At 44.2% G+C, this 12,618-nt stretch overlaps 1 protein-coding gene across 7 annotated transcripts in view; it reads left to right on the top strand.

Moving 5' to 3' along the window:
* Positions 1-12,618, top strand: part of stk33 (serine/threonine kinase 33) — a 95,888-nt gene that overhangs the window by 33,280 nt on the left and 49,990 nt on the right. For 4 of the 7 annotated variants that reach the window (XR_010001938.1, XM_062967686.1, XM_062967688.1 and 1 more), the window contains exon 2: positions 6,626-6,758. The exons of 1 other annotated variant lie outside the window; for it this stretch is intronic. Coding sequence is in view for 5 of the 6 variants with exons in the window: in XM_062967686.1 (XP_062823756.1) it covers positions 6,633-6,758 (126 nt within the window). In the remaining variant the exon portion in view is untranslated. Of the gene's footprint in view, positions 1-2,984; positions 3,155-6,625; positions 6,759-12,618 lie in introns of those variants that run through there. 2 more of the 7 variants (XM_062967687.1, XM_062967689.1) reach the window with 2 other exon arrangements.

The following is a 12,618-nucleotide window of genomic DNA, read 5'->3' as shown; positions in this document are numbered from 1 at the left end:
TATTACAATGACTTAGAAGAGAGGATTTGTGGAAAAAGACACTTATTGGAATAGGATAATGAAGACACAGAATAAATTAATCACAAAGATATATAAGATATTGTTGGAGTGATCAACGGAAAATGAATTAGTCAAGGAAAGCATGGTGAAGTGGGTGGGCACATTGGCCACACAATTGGAATAGAACAGTGGGAGGAGATGTGGAATACCAAATCAAAATATACTTATGCGTATGTTATTAGAGAAAATTGGTATAAAATTGTATTCCAGTGGTATATCACCCCAAGTAAATTAGCAAAATGTAACAAGAATATGAATGCAAAATGTTGGAAATGTAACACAGAAATCAGTACTTTCATATGTGGTGGAGCTGCAACAGGGCAAAAAAATATTGGAGAGAGATACATGGGAAAATTCAGAAAATCTTACAGATAAGTTTACAATTGAAACCAGAATATTTATTTATTTTATTTATTTATTTACAGCATTTATATTCCGCCCTTCTCACCCCGAAGGGGACTCAGGGCGGATCACATTACACATATAGGCAAACATTCAATGCCTTTTAACTTAGAACAAAGACAAGACAAACATAGGCTCCGAGCAGGCCTCGAACTCATGACCTCCTGGTCAGAGTGATTCATTGCAGCTGGTTACAGCTGGCTTGCTCTCCAGCCTGCGCCACAGCCCGAGCTCACTATTTTCCTTTAGGCATCATTGATATAAAGTTAGAGAGAAATAAAGATATCTTGTTCAACTATTTGACAACTGCAGCAAGAATTGTTTATGCAAGACATTGGAGGACAAATGAAATACCTTCCACTAAGGAATGGCTGACAAAGATGATAGAAGTAATGAGCATGGACAGACTGACATACAAATTAGCTATAGGTCAAAATAAACCGAAAAGGGAAACTGACTGGACTTTATTGATGAACTTTATGAAATAGGAAGAATTGAGAATATTATTTTAAAGCAGAAAGAAAAAATAAAAGGTATTAACCCTAGGGAACTCATGAAAATCTCGAGGAAGAATACATATATGAAATAAAGTTTTAAAGGACTATACTTCATGTAAAGAGGATTGAAAGTCATCATATAGCTTTTTTCTTTTTTCTTTTCTTATTTTTCTTATTTTATCATTTTGGAATATTTTTAATAAAATATATATTTTAAAAAAGATTATGCTGTGTTGTGCTTTGTTGGCATTTTAGGAATGTTGTGAAATGTACTTCATGCAGAAAAGGAGAGAAGACAATATTTGATATGGCTGGCTAACACAAAAAGCATGTGAAAGATTTTTTGGGTTAATTATTTTTATATATACTTATCATGTGGTAGAAAAAATATGCTACCACTTTGTATGATTGGCCATTTAACTCTTTGATGTGCTGTTTGTCAAGGATGACCGATTTCCATATTGTTAGGCATCATTTCTTTCTCCAAACAATGATCGGAGAGCAGGAAATGTGTATGACATTAGATACACCTCCTCATGAGTAATTCTTTGTAATAGGTAGAAGTAGACAGAGCATAACTATAAAAGCATCATGACTTTTGAGCACTTGTACTTTACGGATTTATCAAAAACAAGTCATGCCAGACTAATCTGATCTCTTTTTTCAATAGAGTTACAAGCTGGGTCGATAAAGGGATTGCTGTGGATGTAGTGTACCTGGATTTCAGTAAGGCCTTTGACAAGGTCTCCCATGACCTTCTGGCAAACAAACTAGTAAAATGTGTGTTAGACAAAACTACAGTTAGGTGGATCTGTAATTGGCTAAGTGAACGAACCCAAAGGGTGCTCACCAATGCGTCTTCTTCATCCTGGAAAGAAGTGACAAGTGGAGTGCCGCAGGGTTCCGTCCTTGGCCGGTTCTGTTCAACATCTTTATTAACGACTTAGACGAAGGGTTAGAAGGCATGATCTTCACGTTTGCAGACGACACCAAACTGGGAGGGATAGCTAATACTCCAGAAGACAGGAGCAGAATTCAAAACGATCTTAACAGACTAGAGAGATGGGCCGAAACTAACAAAATGAAGTTCAACAGGGACAAATGCAAGATACTTCATTTCGGCAGAAAAAATGGAATGCAAAGATACAGAATGGGGGACGCCTGGCTCGACAGCAGGCTTTAAACTACAGGAAAGGAGATTCCACCTGAACATCAGGAAGAACTTCCTAACTGTGAGAGCTGTTCGGCAGCGGAACTCTCTGCCCCGGACTGTGGTGGAGGCTCCTTCTTTGGAGGCTTTTAATCATAGGCTGGATGGCCATTTGTCAGGGGTGCTTTGAATGCGATTTCCTGCTTCTTTACAGGGGGTTGGACTGGATGTCCCATGAGGTCTCTTCCAACTATATTCTATGATTCTACTTTGGATTAGCTAGACCATTATATACAATATTCAAAAGGGTGATAATACCGGTAAGTATGAAGTCTTTGTTTCTTACAAAGTGAAAGTGTTCTTATTTATTCTTTTATCATTGAAACTGCAGAGAAACCTGAACCTGGACCTGACCTGAATTTTATTAATAAATTCATGCCCTCTTTTTAGTGGAGGGAGAAACACAAAAGTATTTTCAGGAGAAGGAAAATAGAAACATACTCCTGTGATGAAACTCAGTTCTCTTATACCATCTTTTCTCCTCATCTCTCTATTTTGCTTCTCATTTTTAGGAGCTATAGGTGTTCGCCTGAACAGTGTAGTATGGGTTTTATAGGCCTGGCAGGAATAAGAGAGTTGTCTCAAATTAGCATCCAGTTTTCGATGATCCTGCCCCTTCTCCAGCAGTGCCCTCCAAATCCTATCCTATGTCATTTGGGAGAACCAATTCTCAGAGGGTGCAGTCAGTTGAAGGAGCAAAGAGGGAACAGGAAATATCTTTTCCATGAACCTCCTGTAGTTCACTTCTCTTAGAATCTAAATGAGTGTGTTTCTGTATATGTAAAAAAAAGTATGTTCATTCCAGGAATGCTGTTTAAGATGGCCCAGGATTTGAGATCATTAGCAGAGACCTGGTTATTTATCTCAGCACCACAGGAAACTAGATTGCTGAGACCTAAGACCAAGCTTTCTCTCTAGAAGCACCTCAATTGTGAAACTCCTGTTCAAGGGACATCAGGCTAGTTCCATTCTCAAAAAGCTTTTGGTATGTGGCCAAAATTATATTACTCCTTATGTCTGTTGGCTTTAAAAAAACTTTGTTTAAAAATCATTTTAAATTTGTTTTAAAAAGTATTTCATTGCACATTGCTTTAGTATTCCTTGTGGTCTGAAAAAAATCAAATGCTTTGAACAGTAAATAAAGGATGGAAAACAAACAAAAGATGTATGAATCTAGTAGATGGAAGAGCCATTAACTAGTCAGGTATAGCCTAGGTCAGGAGTCCCCAAACTTTTTAAACAGGGGGCCAGTTCATGGTCCCTCAGTACTTACTTACTTACTTACTTAGGCGATCCCTCGTAGTTTGAGGATGATGGTCCCCCGTCTTTGCTATCTTGGGGATGGATCCATAGATGGCTGAAGAGACCTATTCTTGATCTGCATGTTCTTCCGCAGTGAGGGCATCGGCTTCCAGATGGAAGGCGGTCTTGGTCAGGATTGGCTTGACGGGCCTTCCTCTTTGCACATTTCTCCCTTAAGCCCTCCATTCGTGCCTCTTCGAACTCTGCAGCACTGCTGGTCACAGCTGACCTCCAATTAGAGCGCTCAAGGGCCAGGGTTTCCCAGTTCTCAGTGTCTATGCCACAGTTTTTAAGGTTGGCTTTAAGCCCATCTTTAAATCTCTTTTCCTGCCCACCAACACTACGTTTCCCGTTCTTGAGTTTGGAGTAGAGTAGCTGCTTTGGGAGACGGTGATCGGGCATTCGGACAACGTGGCCAGTCCAGCAAAGTTGATGGCGTAGGAGCATTGCTTCAATGCTGGTGGTCTTCGCTTCTCCCAGCACGCTGACATTTGTCCACCTGTCTTCCCAAGAGATTTGCAGGATTTTTCTGAGGCAACGCTGATGGAAACGCTCCAGGAGTTGGGTGTGATGTCTGTAGACCATCCACGTTTCTCAGGTGTAGAGCAGGGTTGGGAGGACAATGGCTTTATAAACAAGCACCTTGGTAACTCTACAGATGTCCCGGTCATCAAACACTCTCTGCTTCATACGGAAAAATGCTGCATTCGCAGAGCTCAGGCGGTGTTGTATTTCAGTGTCAATGTTGACTTTTGTGGAGTGGTGGCTGCCAAGGTAGCAGAAATGGTCAACATTTTCTAATGTTACACCATTAAGCTGTATTCCTGGCATTGCAGAGGGATTAGCTGGTGCCTGTTGGAAGAGCACTTTGGTTTTCTCGATGTTCAGTGAGAGGCCAGGCTTCTCGTATGCTTCTGCAAAGGTGTTTATAGAGTGGCTTGTAGGTCTTCTTCTGAATGCGCACAGACTACGTTGTCATCGGCATATTGGAGTTCTATAATAGATGTTGTGGTGACCTTGGTTTTGGCTTTCAGTCTGCTGAGGTTAAATAGCTTGCCATCTGTCCGACAGATGATTTCCACCCTGGTGGGAAGCTTCCCATTAACAAGGTGAAGTATCATAGCGATAAAAATGGAAAATAAGGTAGGGGCAATATCACATCCCTGCTTGACACCTGATTCTACCTTAAATGGGTCACTTTGGGAGCCATTGCTGTCCAAGACTGTTGCCATCATGTCATTTGGAGGATGGTCCAGAGTGCGCTGCGATTCACTGTGTCGAATGTCTTTGCAAGGTCAATGAATGCCATGTACAGAGGTTGGTTTTGTTCCCTGCATTTTTCTTGGAGCTGTCGTGCAGTGAAGATCATGTCCACTGTTCCTCTGGAGGGACGGAAGCCATTCTGGGATTCTGGGAGGGTGTCTTCTGAAACAGGGAGAAGGCAGTTTGCAAGGATTCTTGCGAGGATTTTCCCAGCGGAGGTTAGAAGGGAGATACCATGATAGTTCCCACAGTCTGTTCTATCCCCTTTCTTGAAAAGGTTGATGATGGTGGCATCCTTGAAGTCTGCTGGGATTTTCTCGGTCGGTCATCCACACCTTTTCAATGAGCTGGTGGAGTTGTTGTATCAGCTCAGGTCCACCCGCTTTGAAGATTTCAGCAGGAATCCCATCAGGTCCGCTGGCTTTTTTTTTTTTGTTGGCTGATGGCATTGCTAACTTCTTCCAAACTAGGCAGTGCTGCAAGCTCATCCCTGGCTTGTTGTTGTGGGATTTGTGAGAGGGTCTCTTCGGCCACATTGGAGCTGCGATTCAGCAGGTTCTGGTAGTGCTCTTTCCAATGTAGTGCAATTGATGTTTTGTCCTTCAGAATTTTGGTTCAATCTGATGAGCGTAGGGGCTATATGCCATGGTTTCTTGGCCCGTAAATGATCTTTGTGGCTTTGAAAAATCCTTGAGCATCATGGGTATCTGCAAGGTCCCTCAGACCGTTGGAGGTCCAGACTATAGTTTTTTAAAAAAAGCTATGAACAAATTCCCATGCACACTGCACATATCTTATTTTGAAGTAAAAAAACAAAATGGGAACAAATACAGTCTCAATGTTAATAATAATCATAATCATAATAAAAATAATAAAGAGGGTTGGAAGAGACCCCTTGGGCCATTTAATCCAACCTCCTTCTACCTTTGTGCACCAAAAGCACAAGCAAAGCACTCCTGACAGATGGCCACCCAGCCTCAATGTTAGTTATATCTATCTATCTATCTATCTATCTATCTATCTATCTATCTATCTTAATCACACAGTCTTAAATGCTTGGGAAGTGTTCGACTTGTGATTTTGTGAAAACAAATCCAGCATATATATCTTGTTTGCTGTGTTATACTGTGTTCTTCTGTCAATAATAATAATAATAATAATAATAATAATAATAATAATAATAATAATAAAAAGAGGGTTGGAAGAGACCCTTTGGACCATTTAGTCCAACCCCCTTCTGCCTTTGTGCACTGAAAGCATTAGCAAAGCCCCCCTTAATCATTAATAATTAATTAAATAATAATTTAAATACCATTATAAACAATCAAAGCTTTGGGAGGCGCACATCAGGCAAGGGAGGAGGTGAGAAAGATGTGCTCCTTTCCCTCCTCCTTCATGCCACACACACTTTCCTCGGAGGAGGAGGAGGGAGCTGCTGCCGGGGGGGCCGGATAAATAGCTTTGATGGGTCACATGTGGCCCCCGGGCCTTAGTTTGGGGACCTCTGGCCTAGGTAGATTATAGGGAGCAAGTACAGAATATAAATAAGATTTTGAAAGGAGATGGAATTGTATCTGATTCATATGATTTAAACAATTAAAAAAATCAAAGGCTATCACTTTAGATTTCTATCCAAATCCTTCACTGATGCACATCCTGATGGTTGATGTCTTCCATGCAGTAGGGCCGTGATTCTGCTCCAAGTCTTAGTCCAGACTTTCAAGGCATTGCCCAAGGTACTAAATCTTCTCCCCCAAATATACTTATTACTGTGGATAGTTCCTTTAAAGTTAAGACTTTCAAGCCTCTCTGACAGAAGCCACCAGACTCCGTTGCCAATATGAATTTATTTCCCAAGAAATATGTTTTAAATATCTTTTGTTTTTTTTAGATAGTTCATGAACAGTAGGAGGATTGAATCTAGTCTGTGGTTTGGGAATGCAGTGATTTTTCTCTATCCAGTGTTGCTCCTACTTCCTTCCATGCCAATTTTACCTATATCATCATGGCACTCACTTTATGAGGTAAGACATTTTATGTGTTTCTGTTTTCAAAGGATTACCTAAAAACCTCTGCTCCTTTCATTTGAGATGAGCTTCTTTAGTTTACTTTGATTTAATACTGAAGTGTTATTGAATTTATAAACTTAAAAAACCTGTTCATATGAAAGGACCAGCAGAGAAACAGACCCTACCCCCCCTCCTAAAAAAAAGGAAAAAAAGGAAAGAAAAAAAAGAATAATAGCATGGATTTCTATCCACACTACTTCTCTTCTCTTTTGGGAAAGCAAACAGAACATTTAATATTAAAGTATTACCTGGTTTGTGAAGAAAGTTTTTTAAAGTCCACAAACTAGGTTATAAAATGAGATCCCCATATGTGCAGTTTCATATATCCATTGCTCACACAAGAGCCCCGGGCCTCAGGGGTAAGGGGATGGTTTACCACATATAACCCCCCCACACACAAAGCCCGAGGCTGTTGTGTGAATGTGCACACACAGTAAGAGCTATATTATTGGGGAGAAGTGGAGGAAGCTGCCCCTCTCTCTCAGCCAAAGAAACAGAAGCACTTCAGCAACTCTCCCTTTTACAAGGCAGGACAATAGTGAATGCTCAAATTTTGCCCTGTGCATGAAAACAGCATTCTTTATTACCTGTATTCACAGGACATCCAGGAAACATCTCCTGTAATATGGGGGCTGTACTGTGCTTCAATGTTAAATGAGTTGCTTATCTTCCCTCCAATATGAAATGTGGTAGGAATCTAAACAAATGAGATACCCCAAAAAGGATCAAAAGAAAAGAAAGAAAATTGAAAGAAAAAACTCCAAACAAATTTGTCAGCACAGTGTCATTGAAACAGTATGCAATGTGAACAGAAAGAAACTATAAATACTTCCATTTCTAGTAAATGGAATTTAATACATATAGGGGATTTTACAGTTTAGAATAGTGTGGTTTAGAACCACACTATTGATAAAATCTTGTAGCCTGTGGCAGTATCTGCATTTGTAGCTTCAATTTCATCTTTCATGTGGGGAAGCATTGCTGCTGTGGCTTGGCCCCATAGTTTTCTACAGAACACAGGAATCCTCCCGTGTTCTGAGGGAAGCCTCCTACACTGCTTTTGGGACACTTCCTCCACACTGGAAGTCGCCATACGTTGTGTTATGGCATCTGGAGAGGTTGTGATGCCTCATGGGCCTTGTAGTCCTGCTCCTAGTGCCATCGTGGCAGATGAAGACGAAAACATGGGGTTTTCGCCGGTTCAACCAGAGCCGGAGTCCTTTCACCTGCCGGATGTTGATGTTTGTCCCCAAGAATTCAGTAAAACAGACCTTGGGCATTCCTCGCCTCCGTTCCCCAGAAGGGAATCTTACTCTAGAGACAGAGGAGTCAGAGAACAAAATCGCAGGAGTTTACGGATTGCTGCCAAACAACAGGCTGATTAGGCCTGCTTCCCTTGGGAAATTCTAAGGAGTCTTGCATCTGGATAGAGTTGGGTTTCGCTTCTCGTTCTCTAGGGAAAGAGATTGTTGGCGGGAAAACGAGACCCCAATATAGGTGCTTGACGCGGGAGAATCTTGGCAGAGTCAACAGAGCAGCTTCAGGAGTAAGATCGTGTGTGGACTTCGTAACCCCAGTTCCTTGCCTCCCGGATCAAGCATTCAAGATTTTGCCTCGCTTTGCTTTTAACCACGGACCTTGTTCCATGAATCACTGGTTGCCTTGTACCTAGTCACGGACCTTGTTAAAGAACCAAGTTATATCCAGCCTTGTTCCAGCCTTGTTGTCAAGCTACCTTGGACTCTTAAGACTTTGACATTTCCCCACACTATTGCTTGGCAATAGTGTGTGTTTCGGTATTGGATAAAGAACTTTGAACTCTAATATCATTTATTGGACAATACATTTTTGGACTATATTTGACCTCATTTGAAAGGTCTGTTTCTGAACTATATTCTTCACTTGTTTTTATTGCGTTTATATATTTCCTTAATAAAGATATTAGATAGAGATTGGCCTCCGTGTATGGTTCTTGGTGCTCTGCTCCCAGGGGTCTGACAGTTTGACTCTGCCCCAAAAGCACCAAGCAACCTAAGGCCATTATGTCTGTTACACTAGGAGCCGGAGCGGGCGGCCCTACCCAGCCACCACCCAGTTACACCATTTCCCAGGATGAATTCAACCGGATCCGGGACAAACTTCGAGAGCAAGAGGGAGAAATTCGGGGCTTGAAGGAGCGCGGGGCCCGACTCCCTGCCCTAGCACTACCAACCAAGTTCTCCGGAGAAGCCTCCAAGGTTCATGTTTTCCGTCGCCAATGCATGGCATACCTGGAAGCCCGCCACACCGAGTTTCCCCAAGAAGATGTCAAGGTGGCGTGGATTTACAGTCTCCTAGATGGACCTGCGGCCACATGGGCGACGGTGCTGTACGATGTGGGTTCCACGCACTTAAACACCGCACAGCAATTCCTGGTCCATCTTCGAAACACCTGGAGAATCGAGGATGATGAAGAGGCGGCCGGCCACAAACTCCGACGCCTCTTCCAGGGGGACAGACCGCTGTCCCGGTACATCGCTGAGTTCCGGGTGTTGGCTCAAAACACCGGCTGGAACGACATAGCTCTCAGAGGACAATTTCGCGAGGGCCTCAATCTTGAGATGCAGGAAGAAATCTCTAAGGTGGATCCCCCTGGGACTCTTGAAAGACTCATCGCCCATTGTTTACGGGCTGAAGTCCTGCTTGCCAACAAGAAACAGTGGCTCCGAGGCCAGAGTGGAAGCCGGAGTAAAACCCCCCTCTTCTGCCAGTGTCCAGCCTCGTCCGGTATGGAGACCCCCACAGCCAGCCACTAACCCCATGGGAAGCGAGGAGGAGCCAATGCAACTGGGCAATGTGTGCCCCAGGATGTATGTTGCAGAAAAGGCCCACCGCCAACGCTTGAATCTGTGCTGGTACTGTGGGAATGGGGGCCACTTCGCCAGGGAGTGCCCAGCCAAGAAGAAGCCCCCCGCCCGTCTGGCGGCGGCGTCCTCCACGGAAGCGGAGGCTGCCGAGGCAGCTGGAACAAAGCCGGTAGGGGAAGCCAGCGACCAGGTGTAGAGGGGCTCGCCAACCCGGTCAAAAACTCCACTCAAGAGCCGCAAACGGGGGTTCTATTTCTCCTGGTGGTCACACTGTGGTCAGTAAAAAAGGGACCCGTCATGATCCATGCCATGATAGACTCAGGGGCAACAAACAATTTCATCGATAGAGACTATGCTAACTCCCTGGGACTACAATATCATGATTTCAAGAATGCCCGGGTGGTGCAAGCCATAGACGGCCGACCCCTGAAGACAGGTCCAGTAAGCCAATGGACCGAGCCCACCAGAATGTGGATAAGGGAACACATGGAAGAAATCTCCTTCTTCGCTACCGAGGTTCCTCATTTCCCCGTGATCTTGGGTATCCCGTGGCTGACACTCCAGGACCCAAACATCTCCTGGTCCAACAGAGAACTGCAGTTCGCCTCAAGGTATTGCCAAAATCATTGTCTAGTAGCCAAGGTCTGCCATGCCACAGACACAGAACCCATCATCACCTTGCCCAAGAAATATTTGGACTTTTGGGATGTTTTCAATGAAAAAGAAGCCGAGAAACTACCCCCACATCGACCCTATGACTGTGCCATTGATCTGGTGGAGGGGGCCCCAATTCTGCGAGGACACCTCTACTCCCTGACTGAACCAGAGCAAGAAGCTCTCAGGAAGTTTATAGAGACAAACCTCCGCAAGGGGTTCATCAGACCCTCTCAATCCCCAGCCGCTTCCCCAGTGATGTTTGTGAAAAAGAAGTCAGGGGACCTACACTTGGTTGTGGACTATCGGGCACTGAACAACATCACGAAGCGGAACCGCTACCCATTGCCGCTGATCTCGGACCTATTGGACCGACTCCGAGGGGCCAAGGTTTACACCAAACTGGATCTTCGCGGGGCTTACAATCTGGTTCGCATAAGAGAAGGGGACGAATGGAAAACCGCCTTCCAGACCAAATTCGGATTATACGAATCCCTAGTCATGAATTTCGGATTATCTGGAGCCCCCGCAACATACCAGCATTTTGTCAGCGATATTTTCCAAGACTACCTAGATTGGTTCTTGATCATATACTTAGATGACTTTTTGGTGTTATCGAAATCACAAACGGAACACGACCTGCACGTCAGAATGGTGCTACAACGATTGCGGGATCATGGACTATATGCCAAGTTAGAGAAATGTGCCTTTGATTTGCAAGAGGTAGACTTCCTGGGATACCGCGTCTCGCCACTAGGACTATCCATGGACCCGGCAAAGGTTTCGGCCATGCTGGAATGGCGGGCGCCAACTAACAAAAAGGAAGTACAGCACTTCTTGGGGTTTGCAAACTACTACCACAAATTCATCCCAGATTTCGCTCGCTGGTCTGACCCAATCACCAGCTGCATCCGAGGAAAACAGCCTTTCCGCTGGACAGAACAAGCTGAAAAAGGGTTCCAACAGCTAAAGCAATTATTCACGACCCAGCCAATTCTACAGCACCCTGATCCTAAAACCCCTTTTGTTGTGCAGGCTGACGCCTCCGATGTGGCAATAGGGGCTGTACTGATGCAACCAGTGGGAGAACATCTCCATCCTTGTGCCTATTACTCACGCCAACTAACAGCCCCAGAAAGAAACTATACCATTTGGGAAAAGGAGCTCCTAGCCATAAAGGTAGCCTTTGAAAAGTGGAGACATTGGTTAGAAGGGGCCAAATTCCCCATTGAAGTTCATACTGACCATCAGAATTTGGAGCACCTAAGGACCGCACGAAAGCTAAACCAAAGGCAACAACGCTGGGCTTTGTTCTTTGAACGTTTTGACTTCTGGATCCATTATGTGACTCCTGCTCAGACCAAGCAAGCAGATGCCCTATCACGGAAACCAGAGTATGCAGCAGGGCGCAGAGACACCTCAGAATCTCGATTGCTGCAACCCGAGAACTTTGCCACGCTCACAGTGGGAAACACCAAATCCACTTCAATTGAGCCAGCTCCTCCTAACCCAAAATCCCTAACCACAGAGTCCCTTCTCACTCAAGAGATTAGGGCCAGTCAACAGACAGATGCCTGGGCCCAAGAACAGATTCGCCAAGGACTACGTTTCCCTTTCTCACTCAAGAACGATCTATTATGCTACAGGAACCATGTTTACATCCCTCCAGGCCCCGGCAGAGAAAAAGCACTTCGTTTGTGCCATGACAGCAAGCCGGTCGGACATTTTGGGCTATTCAAAACCATGCACTTGATCCTGCGAGATTTCTGGTGGCCCAAGATTTGCAAGGATGTGGAGAATTATGTCAACACCTGCCCTGTATGCCAGCGTTCCAAGACGCGAAGGGAGAAGCCGTCAGGGCTACTGCATCCCCTTCCCACTCCTTCTCGCCCATGGGAGATAATTTCCGCGGATTTTATCACTGATCTACCATCCTCCCTTGGATTCACCACGATTCTAGTAGTGGTGGACCTTTTCACCAAGATGGCCCATTTCATCCCCTGCGATGGCCTTCCCACGGCCAAAGAGACCACAGACTTATTTCTTCAGCATGTATTCTGACTACATGGATTGCCCAAGAGTTTGGTCACTGACCGTGGATCTCAATTCACCTCTCGTTTTTGGAAAGCCCTTCAAAAACTATTGGGCATAGACTCTCGTTTATCCTCAGCTCACCATCCCCAAACAGATGGACAAACTGAGCGCACCAATGCCACTTTGGAACAATATCTTCGCTGTTATGTAAACTACCAACAGGACAATTGGGCTTCCCTATTACCTCTGTCAGAGTTTGCATACAACAACAGTGTTCAGAA

The sequence above is a fragment of the Anolis carolinensis genome, chromosome 1 (genome assembly GCF_035594765.1).
Source record: "Anolis carolinensis isolate JA03-04 chromosome 1, rAnoCar3.1.pri, whole genome shotgun sequence".
NCBI lineage: Eukaryota > Metazoa > Chordata > Lepidosauria > Squamata > Dactyloidae > Anolis > Anolis carolinensis.
This window is presented reverse-complemented; position numbering and strand designations above follow the sequence as displayed.